This window comes from Pararge aegeria, chromosome 24, assembly GCF_905163445.1.
Source record: "Pararge aegeria chromosome 24, ilParAegt1.1, whole genome shotgun sequence".
NCBI lineage: Eukaryota > Metazoa > Arthropoda > Insecta > Lepidoptera > Nymphalidae > Pararge > Pararge aegeria.
Genome location: NC_053203.1, coordinates 1,293,926 through 1,312,893, shown reverse-complemented (window position 1 = coordinate 1,312,893; position 18,968 = coordinate 1,293,926). Strand labels below are relative to the sequence as shown.

General features: G+C 32.7%; 1 protein-coding gene across 1 annotated transcript in view; it reads right to left on the bottom strand.

The window, feature by feature from the left end:
* Positions 1–18,968, bottom strand: part of LOC120634674 (talin-1-like) — a 73,314-nt gene that overhangs the window by 34,161 nt on the left and 20,185 nt on the right. Inside the window, exons 21-62 of the mRNA XM_039905428.1 lie at positions 18,465–18,578; positions 17,765–17,926; positions 17,025–17,238; positions 16,395–16,534; positions 15,829–15,937; positions 15,667–15,744; positions 14,569–14,690; positions 14,334–14,426; positions 14,094–14,252; positions 13,566–13,779; positions 12,037–12,188; positions 11,849–11,960; positions 11,701–11,778; positions 11,454–11,572; positions 11,255–11,347; positions 11,028–11,186; positions 9,640–9,853; positions 9,407–9,555; positions 9,220–9,328; positions 9,065–9,136; positions 8,815–8,936; positions 8,646–8,738; positions 7,301–7,459; positions 6,976–7,189; positions 6,417–6,553; positions 6,228–6,330; positions 6,072–6,152; positions 5,866–5,987; positions 5,702–5,794; positions 5,477–5,635; positions 4,837–5,050; positions 4,589–4,725; positions 4,376–4,484; positions 4,211–4,288; positions 4,012–4,133; positions 3,848–3,940; positions 3,493–3,651; positions 2,608–2,821; positions 1,955–2,064; positions 1,605–1,713; positions 857–934; positions 274–395 (exon numbers count right to left, since the gene is read on the bottom strand). Coding sequence (XP_039761362.1) covers positions 274–395; positions 857–934; positions 1,605–1,713; positions 1,955–2,064; positions 2,608–2,821; positions 3,493–3,651; positions 3,848–3,940; positions 4,012–4,133; positions 4,211–4,288; positions 4,376–4,484; positions 4,589–4,725; positions 4,837–5,050; positions 5,477–5,635; positions 5,702–5,794; positions 5,866–5,987; positions 6,072–6,152; positions 6,228–6,330; positions 6,417–6,553; positions 6,976–7,189; positions 7,301–7,459; positions 8,646–8,738; positions 8,815–8,936; positions 9,065–9,136; positions 9,220–9,328; positions 9,407–9,555; positions 9,640–9,853; positions 11,028–11,186; positions 11,255–11,347; positions 11,454–11,572; positions 11,701–11,778; positions 11,849–11,960; positions 12,037–12,188; positions 13,566–13,779; positions 14,094–14,252; positions 14,334–14,426; positions 14,569–14,690; positions 15,667–15,744; positions 15,829–15,937; positions 16,395–16,534; positions 17,025–17,238; positions 17,765–17,926; positions 18,465–18,578 — 5,490 coding nt within the window. The remainder of the gene's footprint in view (positions 1–273; positions 396–856; positions 935–1,604; positions 1,714–1,954; positions 2,065–2,607; positions 2,822–3,492; positions 3,652–3,847; positions 3,941–4,011; positions 4,134–4,210; positions 4,289–4,375; positions 4,485–4,588; positions 4,726–4,836; positions 5,051–5,476; positions 5,636–5,701; positions 5,795–5,865; positions 5,988–6,071; positions 6,153–6,227; positions 6,331–6,416; positions 6,554–6,975; positions 7,190–7,300; positions 7,460–8,645; positions 8,739–8,814; positions 8,937–9,064; positions 9,137–9,219; positions 9,329–9,406; positions 9,556–9,639; positions 9,854–11,027; positions 11,187–11,254; positions 11,348–11,453; positions 11,573–11,700; positions 11,779–11,848; positions 11,961–12,036; positions 12,189–13,565; positions 13,780–14,093; positions 14,253–14,333; positions 14,427–14,568; positions 14,691–15,666; positions 15,745–15,828; positions 15,938–16,394; positions 16,535–17,024; positions 17,239–17,764; positions 17,927–18,464; positions 18,579–18,968) is intronic.

The window sequence follows — 18,968 nt, the reverse complement described above, 5'->3', positions numbered from 1 at the left end:
TCAATAATATATTATGAAAATTAAGCTTAATTTTCATAATATCTCTTAGTGTACTAAATTCTATTACAGATTTGTCTATTCCGCCAAAGTTAAAAAAAAATCTCTTTAGCTTCTGTTTATCTTTTTTTTAACTATATCATAGACCAGTTTTGTAAAAAAAAGGTTAATATAGTTGATAATAAACTTTACAAAATTAATAATGCAATTATTATTTTTAGATAATAAAACTAAATAATATTAGTTAAGGTTAATTTAACTCATTCTTATTCATACCTGAGTATTGTTATCTTCAACGTGCCTACAAATTCGTCGCGTTGTAACAACAACTTCATTAAGATTTTCATCAACAATTTTGCAAGAGTTATCGTCGATATTATTTTTAATCGATTTCACATCTAAAATTAGAAATATGTTAAATTTTCTTTGATTCATTAATAGTTTGGTTTAATTTCAATCGGTTAAAATATTGGCTTATCGTTAATATATTTCATGGTTATGAATATATTATATGCTTCTTCTCAGTTAGGACTCATTGGATTAGATACGTTAGCTTTATGAAAGTAGCTGTGCAAAATGTGCATTTAATAATCAAAAACCAATTAGTTTAGAAGGTAAAATAATTAAATTAATCAATTTGTATCATTAGTTATTATGATTTTTTTTTTATTAAATTTTTTTTTTACTAAAGACAAACAAATAATCTGAAAAATAATTGTTATTTGGTTAAGTAATATTTGTTGCATTGTTTATACTATACATGACTTGACTTTAATCTTAGTACACGTGCTTTCTGAGATTTAATTAACTGACCCCGAATTTGTTCGTTATTGCACTTGTAAAGTTGAATTAGAGTTACCTTTTATGACAGCTGGTGTAAGGCGAGATATGGTATCAATTGAGCGTGTTGCCATATTATAATCAAGTTTATCATCATCTGTAATATCAATATTTAATTTTAAAGAATACTGGTCCCTACGGCTTGACTCAACATTAATCATGGCCAGCAGTGCATTGAGGAAGTAAAGGAATCTGGATTTTATTTTGGTAATATTATGTGTCCGATAGCTGTATTATACATCAAAGTGGTCTTAAAGTCATAATCTATGATAATGAGACTATATAGCAAATCAAGTTATTGCAAGGTTTTATGCTTATGTATCATCATGATCAGCGCTTTACCGGCACACTACAGGACACGGGTCTCTTATCTTAATGAGAAGGGCTTAGGACACGCTAGCCAAGTGCAGATTGCTAGGCTTCGCACGCCTTTGAGAATGCAGGGTTTTTCACGGTGTTTTAAATCACCGTTAAATCAAGTGATATTTAATTACTTATAACGCACTAAGCTCCAAACAGCTAGAGGCAGATACAATAGTTATATCAGGGGGTCGGCCCTAAACGAGGTGGGCAGACGACATCAAACGAGTCGAAGCAAGCGACCCAGGACCGTGGATTTTGGAACTCCCTACAAAAGACATATGTCCAGTAGTGGACTTCACTTGGTTGAAGTGATGGTGATGATGATGATCAGAGAGTCGTCAGAAAAATTGCATTGCAGTGCTAAAGTATAAAATAATAATAAAAAAGCGAAATATATTAAATACCTGTAGTAGCTAGAACTAAAGACGCTAAAGTGGATAATAAACGTGCCAGTCGTTTTGATAAAGAACGTTTCATCGCTGGAAACTCGGACATTTCTAATGGCTTCACGGGCTGTGGACAAGATTACAATCTTTTTTCTAATCCTACTTCCAAAAAATAAAATGAACAACATCAAATCAATATTGTTTTTATATATATTTGTATATTGTTGAGATATACTTTAGATCGGTTTAATTAAATAGTTTTATTAACCATCTTCGAGCCAGTAACAGCAATTTGCGTTTCCAGTTCTATTTGAATGTCCAAGTAAACAAATGTTTGAATATATTTAAAAATAAAACTTATCACTTACTGTTTTGTCATTCATCTCTTTTTCAGCCTCTATCATTGATTTCTCAGCTTTCAATGCAGTTGCTATGAACATCAGTCGTTGTGTTTCCGGGTGCTTTATTATTTCAGTACCTTTAAAAAGATAGTACTCTAAAAATATTCATAGTGAGATTTAAAAAAAATAAATGTAAAGCTGCGTAAAATATTTAGACAAAAATCATTTCCATCTTGCTCAGTTCTGTGTGGCTATGTTTGTGTTAAATCTTTATACATATATTAAGTTACAATAATTATAAATAGGTACAAAGTTTTGGTAAAGTAAAGTTAATTTAGGCGTACAAGATGATAAATGAAATGATGTAGATTAAAAGGTACATCTATATCTAGGTCCTAGGTACCTTCTATACCTGGTCTGCAGCTAACGATACGTAGCTAAAAATTTAAGGTACTTTCTTTAAACAAGAACAGTAACTGTAGCTGAAAGAAAGACGCCTTTAAAATCACACTTTCAGTTAAGTGTTAACCAAAAATTAAGCATCCGTCTAGCAAAACAAAGAAACGAATTGTTTTCGATTTTCTTATAGGTTAGAATTAAGTTAAAATGTTTGCTATAATATTCGGTGAAGTCACAATTGATGGACGGCTAAAATACGCTATAATATAATTATTAATTACCGGTATCATCTTGACAGGCTTCACTTAATTTCTGCAGCGCGATTTGAATCAGATTTAAATCACGATTGAGCTTATCTCCAATCCGCTGATGTTCGGGTGCTTTTATCAATTGTTTCCAATTGCCCTCCATATTCAGTATTTGATCAGAAACACGTCCAATAGCTGCTAATAGAACTGTTTTACAATTTAAATTAGCAATGCTTGGTGCTGTTACCTGTGAAAATAAACTTTCATTTTACTTATCTACGAGCTGTTGCTTGCGTTCTTCGTTCGCATTTATTACGGCTTTTTTTACAAATCCCATGAAAACCGTTTGTTTTCCAGGGCCAAAAATGAAGCCTGTGTTAATCTCCGTCTTTTCAACTAATTGAATGCCAAAAATCAAGTTGATAGGTTGCTTAGCTAGGGCGTGGAGTATAGGGTATACAAACGAATTACACACTTTCAAATTTCAATGTTCATAAACAAAATGGTTTGCAAAAGGCGGACTTAATGCTAAAGCAATTTTTACCTGCCAACCTTGAGACGTGCGAAATAAAGTTTGGGTGTGGCAAAAACAAAACTCATGATATTATAATGAATAACAGGTTATGTACAAAGATATTTAAAATATTAGTTAACATTTGGGGTACACAAATCTAGAACTTTTTTGTTGATTAGCGCATATAACTTGTGTATTTTCAAAGGAAACATCTTCTAGGTAAGATTGAGTGAGCGTGACACCACATTCGCAAAACGCGCTGCACGCATCAGAAATGGAATCAATCATAATAGCGACAAGAATTGAAAATATTTTTTTTTACTTCACTTACTATAAAAGCGAATTCTTAACCACTAACGAAGCGTTGCATGAATCTTAGGATTAAATCCTAAAGGACTAATTACCTCAGCAGTTTTAAGTAATTGTTGTGAAAAATCAACTACTTTTACACCAACGTCATCAAGCTTTTGTCCTTCCGCATTATCGACTGATTCAGCGAGTTTATAAATATTGGATAGCATTCGAGAAATTTGTTCGACGGCAGATCGTGACAATACCGAAATCTGTAGGAAATAATATAATATTTCTTTGAATCATTTACGTTTCATATAAGTGCTGACTGATTATTGTATATGCAAAATATGTATGTTATATTCTTTTTAAATAAAATTAAAATATGTTTAAAAAATCAAAGTAAACACAAAAAAATGTAAATAAGATGGGAAGATATCTATCGAGTAAAAAAAAATTGTGACAAACCTGCTCTTCCTTTTTAGGATTTATACGTGGGCTGAAATTGTAGATTAACTTGCCAGAACATTTTGCGAACTTGGAAGCTGCATCATTCATTTCCTAAATATCACAATTATTTATTATTATCATTTTTTTTTCAATATTATTAAGCACAATATTATGATATTTACCTTAATATCACCCTCTTGGGAGATTGAACAAATTTCACGTGTTGCTCCCAAAATAACTTTAAGATTATCTGTTATTTCTTTCCAAGATTTCTGGTCTTCACTTCCATGCAAATATCGTGTATCTGCAAAAAATATTTAGATACAAGATATTGTTTTTAATTCATGTTCAGTAAGATTAGTAGCAAAGAAAACGGCTAACCTTCAATTATACCAGGAGTTAATTTACTAATATTATTCATTGCTGTTACTGCATTTCCGTAATCTGGTTTATCAAGTTCTGTAAAAAAATCACCATCATTATCATCGTTTAAATAATATTTCTTATCAAAACTTGTAAATAGTCAATAATTGTACAAGAATTTACCAGAACTAGCTACCAACAAAGTTGCAGTTATTGCATTTAGCTCTGCTAGTTTTTCACACATACGCCGTTTAACTTCCGGATTAGTATGGCTTTTATTATCCACGGGTTCCTGAAAATGTAACGTTTTATGAAAAAAATTGAAATGCGTGTATTTAATTCACATTTCCAAAGTACAAGTAAAGAACTTTGACGTGCTAGTATAATAAAAGTTACCTTTGACGTGGGGTTTTTCATTATTTCTTCTAATTGTTTATCAGCATCAGAGAGAGCGTATTTAACGGCAGACTTTGTAGTAATAAATTTGAGACGGTTTCTTTCTTCTATTTCGGAAGAACCACTGTTATCATTTCCTTTGAAAATTAGAAACAAATTATTTTTAAGAAGAAATATTATCAAACTGATGAAAACCTTTAAAAAATGGGATACAACTTTTTATAATGAAAATATTGTGCCATGTTTACCAGTCTCCTCCTGACAAGCGGTTTTCAAATTGCTAAGCACCATTTGAACTGATTTCAAATCATGTTTCAGCTCATTTCCAATTTGATGATGCGCAGGTTCGTCTACTAAAGGTGTCCACGTATTTTTCATCACATGTAGTTGGTCAGAAAGACGGTCAATTGCTGCGAGTAAAGCTGTCCGACAGTACGCATTAGCAATGCTTGGAGCTGTAATCTGTAAATAAACAAAAAACACATTTTATTTTATCCGCAGCTTATCATTAACGTTACATGTAGGTACATGACACGTTAATTTTTTTTAATTTATATTGTATATTTTATTATTATGTTTGAGAATATGAATTAGCAATTTCGGAAACAAAATCAATGCATATCCGAAGAAAGTGTATTATTAAGTTATAATTTTTCATTTGAGTGAAGAAAGTATTATAATAGAAAACGTAGTATCGGTCGAGCCCCAACGTTTTGGATAGACGACAACTAATGAGTCCAAGGAGCCGCTGGAAACAGACGGCTTCGAACCGAGGATTTTTGTACTCCCAATTGAAGCCCTATGTCCAGCAGTGGACGTCCATCGGTTAAGGTGTTGATCATGATGATAAATAGTTAAAATTGGAATTTATTAGAATACAGCCATTACCTCAGCAGTTGTGAGTAGTTGTTGTGCAACATCAACAACTTTAACTCCAGTATTGTCTAACTTGTTACCAGTTTCACCTTCAACTGATTTTGCAAGTTGGTAAACGTGGGACAACATCCGGGAAGTTCCCTCGACCACTGATCTCGACAAATCTGAAATCTACGCAGAATTTATTTAATTGGTTATTTTTTAATTAAGAAGCTAAATTAATAAATATTAATTCACCTTTTCCTCTTTCTCTGGAATTTTGCGAGGATTAAGCATGTACGTTAACTTGCCAGAAGATTTCGCAAATTTGGAACTCACGTCATTCATTGCCTAAAAGAAATAGTATTGAGTATTATTATTTAACAGTTTTCTGTGCCATAGGGCAAAATAATGGCATTTACCTTAAAATCACCCTCACAGGAGTTTAAACAAATCATTTGTGTTGCCTCTAGAATAGTTTTAAGATTATCCACTATTTGTTTCCATGACTTATCATCCACATTACCGTGCAAAAGTTCGGTATCTAGAAGTAAAATATATACAGATTTTAGATAGATATGCTTGCAGTTAATTTTTAATAACAAAAGTAACCTAAGAATCTTTTTACCTTTGATAATAGCCGGAATCATTTCACAAATAGTATTCATTGGCATTTCTGAATTAGTCACTGAATTACGACTATCATGATCTAGAAAAATAATAATTTGGTGAAATTTAAGTCCATAAAAAATTAAAAACGTAAAGTACCAGTTATTAAAGTTACCAGAATTAGCTTGGAGCAAGTAAGCGATTGCTGCATTTAACTCTGCTAGTTTGTCAGATAAACGAAGTCGAACTTCTGGATTGCTTATATTATCTTTGCATTTCTGGAAACGTTTCACAAATATTAATATTGACAATACTTTAAAATTAAATAATAATGTAAATTTCCACAGAAAAAATTAATCATTACCTTCGGTATAGGCTTATTCATTAGTTCATCTAATTGTTTATTAGCATCGATCAATGCATTTTTAGTTGCTGACTTTGCAGCCATAAATTTGAGTCTAGTTCTTTCTCTCTTTTCAGTAGATACAAAATCATGATTTCCTATGAAAATATGTAGAAGGTTAATTAGTTGAATGATTTTAAAGTTAGTTCCATTTAAAATAGTTATATTTAAAAAAATAAACAAATGAAATAAATAGTTTTCCAATAAATTTTAATGATATGGTGTTGGTTAGACAAAATATTAATCTTTTTATACGAAAAGCTGATGTGAGCATATATATCTGCATATTGACAGTAAAAGGTACATGCGCCTTTCGTGGTGTTGAGTATATGCTTTTATAACATGATTCCGAAGCTTATATTTTTCGCACCTACATCACACTTAATATGTCAGTCAGTCCTAATTTCATGTTGATAATTACATTAATAGTCACTACAAATAGACTGAATTTACGGTTTAAAACTGCTGCGCCCTACTTGAAATAAATAAATTATGAATTTGATTTATAAAACATATTTACCAGCATCATCCTGGCAGGCATTTCTTAAATTATCAAGCACTTTTCCAATTGATTTCATATGATCTTTTAGCTGATTTTCAATCTGACGATATTTGGGTTGTTCTACTACAGGCATCCATGTATTTTCCATATCACGTAGTTGGCCAGAAAGCCGGTCAATTGTTGAAAGTAGTGCATCCCGACAGTGGGCATTAGCAATGCTTGGAGCTGTAATCTACATTGAAAAAATATTAATAAAAATAAATAAAAAATTAAATGCCAGACGCTTTGAACAAATTTTACACATCTATTTCAACTTCCAAACTAGAACTTTATAAGATGTTACCTCAGCAGTCTTGAGTAAATGTTGCGCAACATCAACAGTTTTAACTCCAGCGTCATCCAGCTCGTTGCCGTCTTCACCTCCAACCGATTCGGCTAGTTGGTATACTCTCGACAACATTTGAGAAGTTTGGTCGACAGCAGATCGCGATAAAACTGTAATCTAACAAAAGGTTATTAATGTAATATGATCTCATATTAAAATAAAAACGCGAAGTACAAGTCATACTCTTGTACAGAGGATTCCATATCTTGGAAGTATCTTTTAAGAACTCGAAACGCTATTTAGATAAAAATCTGGGGTGGTTGATAAATTAGTGATGGTGTACTTAGGTTAGAGGTCCCGGGTTAGATTAACTTCACCTTCTCCTTATGCGTGAGTGGCGTGGCAGTGGCAATTTGGGAATTTATAATTTCTGAATTTTCTCTAGTATGATCTGGTGGGAGGCTTTATAAATAAAATAATAAAGTTACCACCCTACTGCCAAAGACATGCCGCTAAGCGATTTAGTGTTCCGGTGCGATGTCGCGTTGAAACTAATTAGGGGTATGACAACCTATGCATAGTATGCCTAAAAGCTCTTTTATTGACTTTATGTCTTTCAATAGTTTAAAGCAATTCAATTTATGTTACAACCATAAAAATAAAATTCTGGATTTGATCTTAGCTATTGAAGAGGTTACAGTAAGCAAGTGTGATAACTCAATTCGACAGATAGATAATTATCAACCCCCTTTAGGAATCATTATACCACAACCAATAATGAAATCTAAAAATACAAACGAATCTAAAAATTCTCTTAATTTTTATAAAGCTGACTACGGAAAAATAATAAAGGATCTAAACGCTATTTCATGGATTGATGAGTTTTCTGGGTACAATGATATTAATTCAATGGGGACTAAATTTTATAAAATTTTACGCCGTATTATTAGCAAACATGTTCCAATACTCCCTAACGGGTTAGCCCACTCCCGTCTTAGACTGCATTATCACTTTCCACCAGGTGAGATTCCAGTCAAGGGCTAATTTGAAGTGGAATAAAAAAATATATATATAAGAAGGGGAATGATGTGGTAAAAATTAATACATCGTTTAGGACCTTTAAAATATGAAGTCTATTGAATTTGGTACAACACATTTGCCAATTTTGTAATAAAAATGCAATTTCATTTGCAATCAAATGAAACAAAGATTACAACCATAAACAAAAGTTGAAAGCATTATTGATTACCTCTGTATAAGATTGCGACAGACAAACAAAATATTGCACTATAACTATACTACACTGATCGTTCTGTAACGAAACACTAAAAACACTTCTTTTAATAATGAATATAAAACTTACTTGTTCCTCTTGTTTTGGATTTTTGCGAGGATTAAAAATGTACGTTAATTTGCCAGACGATTTTGCAAATTTGGAAGCCACATCGTTCATTTCCTACATGATAAAACATTACTCATTATTATCAACCTTTATTTGTTAATTACAGCAATGTGTTAAATTATTTAAGTACCTTCACATCACCATCTTGAGAGTTTGAACAAATATCTTGGATCGCATTGAGAATATCTTTAAAATTTTCTGTTATTTCTTTCCATGATATATCGTCCACACTTTCATGCAAATTTTCTGTCGCTAAAAATTTGTATAATAGATAATGCTTGGCATCGATTATTCATTGATAAATATAAATTATAATATTTTTCCAGTTGAGAGCACTTTAATAAGTGATTTAATTTGAAGAATAATAGAAAACTTATTACCTTTGATTATGGCTGGAGTTATCTTACAAATGTTTTTGATTGCCATTTCAGCATTATCAGGATGATTATAATCTATAAAAGGAAGAGATGGCCACTTAACTTCGGATATTTTAAAATATTATGTAAATTGTAAATTTGTATGATGGTAAAGTTACCAGAAGAAGCTTGTAATAAAGTTGCAATTGCTGCATTTAATTCTGCTAACTTCTCAGATAAAAACCGTTGTACTTCAGGATTCGTTCTGCAATTATCATCCTGCGATTTCTAAAAATGTATAAAATGTATAAATAAGAATATTTCAGATTTTTTATCTAAATTATCGGTGTGCAAAAAAATCATTACCTTCGAAGGTTTATTCATTATGACTTCCAATTGCTTATGAGCATCGATCATTGCATTTTTAGCTGCTGACATTGTAGCATTAAATTTCATTTTATTTATTTGTTGTGTTTCATCTTTTTTAATTTTAGAATAGGCTGCACTTTCGTTACCTTTAAGAATTAAATATAAGTATTAATTGCTAAATGGTAATAGCCCACAAAATCGGCTGCAACGACATATTGTAATATGTTTACCAGATTCATCCTGACAGGCGTTTCTTAAGTTGTTAAGGATCACTTCAACTGATTTCAAATCCCGTTCGAGGTTATTTCCAACCTGACGATACTTAGGTTCGTCCAGTAGAGGCAACCATGTATTTTTCAATTCATTCAGTTGCCCGGAAAGACGGTTAATAGCTGAGAGTAAGGCTTCTCGGCAAGGAGCATCAGTAATGCTTGGACCTGTTATCTGATAAATTACACTTTCTATTAACATTAAGGCTTAAAAGTTAACTTATCCAAATGCGCCACTAGATTATTTTTTAATGTTCACTCAGTTATCCTCTGACATGATGTCAGAGATCTTCTGTATGCGACTTTTGTTTTAAATAGGTGCCAGCTCACGATTGTCGTGATATGGTTATGCTATATATTTTTTTTCATTTTAACTTCACCGTCTCCTTATGCATGGCGAGTGGCGCTGTTTTCAGTAACCCTGAGTTTACAGTGCCCTGTAAAACCGTACTTTTTTCAAGTGTTTGTAAACATCCACTAATAAAAGTACTACACTAGCGTAGTGGTTCAACATATAATTATAAACTATAAGTTAGAATTCACGGTACGCTGCGTTGTTTTGTCTTTTTCCTTTATTTTTTCTGTTCCTTTTGTTTGATGCAATATTAACCTGATGGTTAATAGAAAAACGTTGCCATAAAGCTGAGGCATCGGTGTTAAGCCTCAATTGTCTGTAGCAGCACCGGCAATCACGGCTTTCAGACACAAAATTGCAACAAGCGGCAGAAAAGAGCATGCTGCCTAGTAAGAGTTCTGTCACAAAAATCTCTACTACTTCAAAACTCAAATTCAAATTCAAAATTCATTTATTTCAAGTAGGCCTTATATAAGCACTTTTGAAACGTCAAGTCTGTCTGTGTGTTGTGACTCTACCATCGGTTCGGAAGGCAGATTCTACCGAGAAGAACCCGGCAAGAAACTCAGCAGTTGCTCTTTTCCAACATTAACAATTTACATTTTACATTTCAAAATTCATTTTTCTATCTTGTGAGAGATGACAGCGGAGCCGGATGCTTCCAAGCAACCTTGTCATTAAGAAATTCATCAATTGTATAATAACCTCGCTGTAATAAATGTGTTTTAACACATTCTTTAAACTTATGCATTGGTAGGTCCAAAATTACCTTAGGAATCATATTATAAAAGCGTATAAAATATAATACAGTATGATTTGCATATAAACGTATGAAATTATTAAAGTGCCGGACACGTTATTGGTTAGAGTATAATTTTGAAATTGATCGATACTAATCATCAGAGGCAACTGCAGGCCACTCTCATTTAAAAAATTTTATATTTTATATGGCCTTTTTATACCTTTTTATATTTACATAAAAAAAAAATGTTACCTCTGCAGTTTTGAGTAGCTGTTGTGCAATATCTACAACTTTAACTCTGGCGTCATCCAACTTGCTGACATTATTGCCTCCAACTGATTCTGCAAGTCGGTATACATGGGACAATATCTGAGAAGTTTCCTCGACCGCGGATCTCGACAAATCTAAAATCTACCCAAAACGTTGTTATGGAATTGACTTATTTTTACAAAACAATAAGATTATAACGTTAAACGTACCTGTTTTTCTTTTGTCGGATTTTTACGTTGGTTGAAAATGTAGGTTAACTTGCCGGAAGATTTAGCAAATTTAGATGCTGCATCGTTTATTTCCTGAATATCGTAATATTATCAATTAATTAAATGTTTACTTTACTATTATGTTAATGTATTGCGCATAAATATACTAAGCAAAACTTTAGAAACAGCAATTGTATACCTTGGCATCTTCTTGAGAGTCAGAACAAATCCCTCGTGTTGCATCTAGAATAGCTCTAAGATGTTCTACAATTTTTTTCCATTCGTTGCCGTCCATATTTCTCCGCAAATGTTCAGTATCTATGAAATTTTCATAAAAAGCATCTCATTTTAAATATTCTTCATATGGTATTATTATTTTTTATTTATTTAGCAACGCACCCCGTGAAGATTATTTCATTAATATACCATGTAAAAAATACTCTTACCTGTAATCATATCTGGAGTTATTTTACAAATCTTATTGATTGCCGTTTGTGCATTTTGAAGGTCAGGATTATTTTTATCTACAAATAAAGGAATGGTTTAGTTCCATAGTAAATAACATTTTATTTTTAAATAATTTAAATAGTTTACCAGTGCTAGCTTGCATTAGCATAGCAACCGCTGCATTTAGCTCTGCTAGTTTTTCAGACATACGATGTTGAATTTCCGGATTCATACTTTGAACTTTATCCTTGGATTGAGTCTGAAAGAGTCACAATCGGTTTTAAAAGTATTTTAGTTATTGGCAAAAATAATTTAGATATCAATACAAGGTTCACCTCCGATAAAGGTTTCTTCATTATTTCATCCAAATATTGGTCTGCGTCAGTCAGTGCACTTCGAGCAGCTGTTTTTGTCGCAATAAACTTCAGCCTTATTAATTCTTGTTCTTTAATTTTTATTGCTTCGGCATTCTTTGTATTATCTTCATCTATAATAGTGAATATTACAATAGTATGTATATATAATATCGGCATTATTATTGCTTTTTCTTGAAATAAAACGTAAACCAATGATGTGTGTGTGTTTGTATAGAGAACATTTTCTATTTTTTGTTTCATTTTAATTTGAAATTTTGTTTTAGTTAAATTTAAGCAACGCGTTGAACCCCTTAACCTCCAGCATTTAAGTTTGAGAGGTACAGCCATACGGCAGTTCCTCTGCGCAGATGCACTAGCTAAGAATACATTCACAAAAAGTTTTATACAGTTTCATTAGCATGTCTATAACTATGTTCAAACCATGAAATAATAATACTAAGACCCGTATCAGCATGTTTATTAAACCTCTTCCCTCGGGGCAATAGTGGAGCTGTGAATTAAGAGAACTGTATCATCAGGGAACATTATTATATTACGATTACTAATTTTTTGTTACACAGTTCGTTAATGTGAATTAGAAATAGTGTAAATCCTAAGCTGCTACCCTGTAGAACTCTATAGACCAACAATATATATCACTTATGGATACTTCAACTCTCACTTAATAGTTCTATTGGTAAAGTAGTCTGGAAACCAATCAAGTGGCAAACCTCTTATTCCACAGTTCTCCAACGAAATGGCAAGTTTGAAATAGAAACAGTATCAAAGGCTTTCTGTATATCTAGGAATATACCTACAACCTTTTTGTTTCGATTTAATTGTTGCGTGATAGAAGAAGACAATTTTAACACAGCATCTTCGGTTGATTTGTTTGTACGACATCCGTATTCATTTATTAAAAGCAGTTGGATCTTTTTATAAATAAATATACTAAATATACTACGACAATACACACATCGCCATCTAGCCCCAAAGTAAGCGTAGCTTGTGTTGTGGGTACTGAGACAGCTAATGAATATTTTTTTATGAATAATACACATAAATACTTATAATATACAGATAAACACCCAGACACTGAAAAACATTCATGTTCATCACACAAAACATTTTCCGGTTGTGGGAATCGAACCCCTGGACTCAGAAAGCAGGGTCACTGCCCACTGCGCCATTCGGCTATCTTTTTAATATACAGACTTTGTCTAGTCAAGATTTCTTATTCATTGCATTTATCGGTTGATTTTTATTAATAAATCACTCAATTATAATTTCAATTTAATTACGAGCGGGCGATGAAATATGGGAAAAAGGAATTTCAATTTTTTGGGCATTCTGAATAAACGTAGAATAGTTTTTTAGTTATTTATCACGCCCCGATATTGTAAATATGCTCTCATTTAAATGTGCCAAAACCCTCCGTAGCTATTTCTACGTTATATCACGTTTATTTTGAAGGTCTTTAGTTTGTTTTGCAATTTGAAATTACTCACCAGTACTATCTTGACAGGCTCTACGTAACTTTTTCAGTCCAATTTGTACTAGATTAAGATCACGGTAAAGCTCATCTCCTACTTGACAAAAATCAGATGATTGCACTAAAGGCTTCCAAGTTCGTTCAAGCATTCGCGTGTGATCAGAGAGAGAGTCAATTGATTTAAATAGAGTTGCTTGACACTGTGGTTCTGCTATGCTTGGTGCTGTTATCTAAACAAGGTGGTTCCGATTATTTTCAAATTTTTGTTTATCTTCATTTTCCTTTTACAGGAGAGAGAGAGTCTTAAAGGAAAGATCCCCGGTAATAAATGAGACCAATGGCTTAGCGTGCACTCCGAGGCACTTCCGCCATTACCAACTGATTATCGGGTGGGAGCAGAACTATCTCAGAATGAGAAGAGTTTATGGCGTATTTGTAGGCTTCACACGTTAAGAACATTATGGTGAACTTTAAGACATACAGGTCTTTATATTCGATTTATTCATTGATTTAGATTATATAATTTAATTCTATTTTGATTTACCTCAGCTGTTTTAAGCATCACTTGTGCAGCATCTACAACTTTAACTCCTGCATTATCCAGGTCATCACCAGCTGTCCCCCCAATTGTTTCAGCAAGAACATAAACATTTGAAAGCAACTGGCTAGTGTCTTGAAGAGCTTTTTTCGACAAATCTGTAATCTACGAAAAAATAATAACTCCCGACATTTAAATTTTATTTTATTCTTGTCCAACTTTTATTACTTTATTAAGTTAACTCACCTCCTTTTCTTTACTAGGATTTTTGCGAGGATTAAATACGTATACTAATTTCCCTGAAGAATTTGCAAATCTGGATGCAGCGTTATTTAGCTCCTGAACATAAAAATAACAACTTTGTTACTAACATACACCACTCCATAAGTAAGCCCTTGGCTACAAATGTAAATGGATTCAACGTCGCATCGTATGGGAATGCTTAATTGCTGAGGGCTACAATAAAGGGGTGAAATATTACCTGTATGTTATTATCTTCAGAATTTTTACAAATACCTCGAGTCGCTTCGAGCATATCCTGGAGAGTGGATAACGTATCATTCCAGGAATTCTCATCCATTGTATCTTGCATGGGTTTTGTTTCTAAAACATGACTTTTATATTAATCAAATTCACATAAAGTTAATTCAAATGTCAGTTGTAACAATAACACATCGAAAAGTGTAATAACTTCTTTAAGAGATGAGAGACGAGAGTTCAAGAGTTAGTATGCCTAAATGTACAGAGCTCATGGGACATAACAAGAAAGTGTTAAAAATACAACCATATTGAGAATTTTCGCTTTTTTTAAGTTGGTTGACAAATAAATCAATAGAAAACATTTTTGAACTTAAGATTTTAAACTAAGATTTTCGTGGTTAATCAACATTTCTTAAATATAGTTCAACGGGTACATACCACGATAATATTATAGGATTTTTCGATATTTTGACTCAGTTGCATGGATCGTGGTCACGACCGGACTACGGAGGTACGAGATGTCAAGTTGGATGTCTCTGACTACCCGTTTTCGTCCTCTTTTTGATGGTATTTTCCGAACTGTTTGGCATATTATACTGACAAAATCTCTTTTAAATTGAGAAGCTGTACGATGCTTTCTTGGTTTGCATAATTCTACCACTGGATTCCACACACTTGCTAATTTTAAATCGTCCTCACGATTGAAGTTTTAGTGATTCCTAATTTCAATCGCTTCACGAACTATTCTTGGAATATAGTGACAGTCGGTTGAGGGAACTTTATGTTCATGTAGCTTTATCAAGTGCTCGGTGCCCCCTTGTAGAATATGACAACAAATGAACACGAAAGCGGGTATTCAGATACTGCCCGTGACATCCAACTTGACATCTCGTATCTCTGCAGTCCCGTCGTGACGATGATCTATAAAGCTGGGTAGAAATATCGACAAATCCCATAGTATTATCGTGGTATATAGTTATGTACCCCTTGAACTAAATTCACGAAATTTTAGAACTTATATTAGTAAAGGTTAAAAAGCTAAAGCTTAGGATAAGTTACGAATAAAAGCTTAAATTGCTATCAATGATAGTATTCTTACCTTTAATTATATCTGGAAGCAGTTCACAAATTGTCTTTGTTGCGGTTTTCGCTGAATCATAGTCAGGGTCTTCTTGGTCTTTAAAATAAATAATAGAACAATATAGATAGATTATAAAACTTACTACCTAGCATCAAAATAAACAAATTATATTATTATTACCAGACGTAGCTTGTAGTAAAGACGCAATTGCAGCATTCAGCTGAGCTAGTTTTTGTGATAAAAGACGTTGAACTGCTGGATCTCTATTTCTGTGATTAGATTTTGCATTCTGAAATTATACGATATTTTATTATATTATTTACAGTTTAGATTTTTCATTATGTTTTTTTGCGCAAAGGATCAGCCTGGCTGTTTAGCGCGTAAATGCCATCATTCTTGGCACCATTTTATGCATGACATATAAAGTGATTAATTCTTAAAAAAAATGGTTTCTTTATTGATAAGCTATTAATAAATAATATTGAGTAAAGATAACAATTCTTAGAAAACCATATTTTAGACTGCATTTTGTTGCATCCTCCTTAAATTCAGGTGTTTCAAATCGTTCAATAAAAGAAAAAAGATTCCAGTAAAAGATTTGTTAAGTTCTAGGAATCGATTTCGTGACTTAAATGTTGATGTCTGGCGAACTGAACGGTCTGTTTTTATTTTACGATAGTCACATATTAAATAACTTATTTACGTAACAATATGTGGTTAAGAGCTTGTTATGATTAGAACTTTACCAATGGCACTGGATTATTCATCATTTCCAGTAACTCTTTGTCCGCATCCATAATCGCAGCTTTAGTGGCAATAAATTGAAGTCGATTAGAATCTTGTACATTTGGTTCTTCAGAAATGTCCATCTCTTCTGGTTTCGTCCCTAAACAGCAAGAACACAAATTGATGTAAGTGGTTGTCTAAATTGTACGGGATTCTAATTACGCAATTCAACGTCATAGGATAATAATTGAAACACAATAGCTTTTGTAACAATTATGGAGGTGATAATATCCTCTGTGTATACAAGGAACATTCCCGATGTAAACTGGGATATGATTAAAATTGAACCTTGGAGAGGGTTTAGAAAAATGTTCAACTTTCAACTGTTTCATGATATTATGATATACTAACATAAATTATATGTTATGGTAACTGGCTTTAAAGATGATGATTATAGTAAGATATGCAGTAACCACTCTCGCAGATGGTGTAGGAATTTCAGTCATAGAATTAAAAGATTTATCGATCAAGTTAATGTAATATTAAATCTATCATGGTTAGGCCATAAAAGAAATTCTACGATCAATTCTATTCTACTATCTGATATCTTAAATTATAGTACTACAGCATGAGTATATAGAGAGAATTACCATTAATATTAGAGTAGTATTCCTTCAACCTATCTAATGCTTTTGCTAAATTAATTGATCCATCGGATAGTTTATGTGAAATATTATGCCGGTTCGGTTTCTCGACTAGAGGCTTGCTGCATAACACTAGGTTCTGTGCTGATGATGAGACGTTTTCAACTGCCGCAGTCAATGCACTTTGGCAATGAGGCTCGTGGATTGATGACGCTGTCAACTGTTAAAGTCAAAAATAAACAATTAGATGATATACATTCGTGCTATTCGTTGACTCTTGTTACGATACCAAAATGGATATTGCAGGGACAAATTATTATGATAGGTAAGTTTTTATAACTTAAAACAAAAACTATTCTTACTGTCTTATTTTACTTTACTTAAAAAAAAATGTATCACCTTCTCAAAATATTCAATGAAGTCATGCAATTCGGTTATTACGTCAACACTTACGACGAAGTCGGTATAGACGACAATGGTATAGCTGCGACAAATTAAGGTTTTTTTTCATTGCTCTTGTAGGATCCAGAGAGGAAATAGGGGAATACGGAGAAAGAAACCCGCCTATACTTTGCTTTTAAGCGCAGCAATTTAACGTAGATCTGAAATCACCGCTCCAACGCGTTTCTAATTGGTTGGTGCTTGGATTGCCGCTCGATATGAATGTTTCCGCTTAACGATTCGCTTCAGACGAGAGTCGAGATGGACTGTTTAACGCTATTGAAGCACAATACAAGTCTACAAACCTTAGCACAAACTAGAAGAGATTTAACAGCGTCAGAACAGTCCACTTCCGCTGCATCCAGATCATTTGTACGAGGATCGTTTTGCTCCAAAGCTTTTAACTCCTTGGTTTCCGACAGCAGCGCAGAAGCTTTCTCTTCAACGTCCTTGACGAGGGCTCTTATCTGGTATATTAAAATAAGATTTACAATTTCAATTCGTTATGATCAATTATTTTAAAAATTTATTGAATGAATTATCTGTTGGGCGTTGCAAAATTATTTTTAAAAATATTAAAATTTATTAAAAATATATCTTTATGTAGTCTGTATATATGTTTATTGTATAGTGATGGATTTGCAATGCAATATTTAAGTATAAGTGTATCTACCATTTGATTATTATGTAGTTTTGGTTTATTATTGTGAACATAGCCCACACACCTGCATTGAAGCAGCTATATATAGGGTATATGCCCTAAAATGCTCTGTCTTATCGGCTGACTCGTGATGTGATTAGTGACTGACTGCTGACTCGTGTAGATTAGGTTGATAGTGATTTTGCCAATTTTATATAACCACCTAATTAATGCATAATATAGTCGACGACCTTGAGCTCATCTTTGGCCATAACTTGTTCTCACTGGTTCTCATAACCTCTGGCATTTTATTGCTTTATATCGATAGCAGCTCAAGTTATCAATGACATAAAATCAGACCTCACCTTGTTCTCCTCATCAGCCATGGGAGTTGCACTAGGCTTACAGTAGGATCTACTGAACGTGAATATAAGTTTTCTGGCTACATTTGCGTACTCATCCCCTTCGAATTGCATAGTCTGTACAATCAAAACATTATTCAAAGTTTATTATAATAGAAGTCTGCAGGTGCGTAATGATATGATTCTCTGTATGTCTATTTATCTGTACATACGTTTATTGGTTTTCCGGTAATTTCTGCTACGCTCTTTTGATTTTTAATATTATAGGTACTTCAAATAGCAATATAAGTGGCGAGCTAGTACATAACAATTGAATCAAGGGAATTTTAAAATAATAAATTCTAATTTGCTTCGTAAGTAAGCTTGGTTATTTAGCGAAATAACTAAGAACTGAGTATTTGAAATCAAAAATAAGGTAGTTGTGAAGCTGAATTCCATTATCATACAAACCAAATCCTATGTCAAGAATGAAATAGGTGTAATTTTGATAAGAAAACTCTTTGTTAG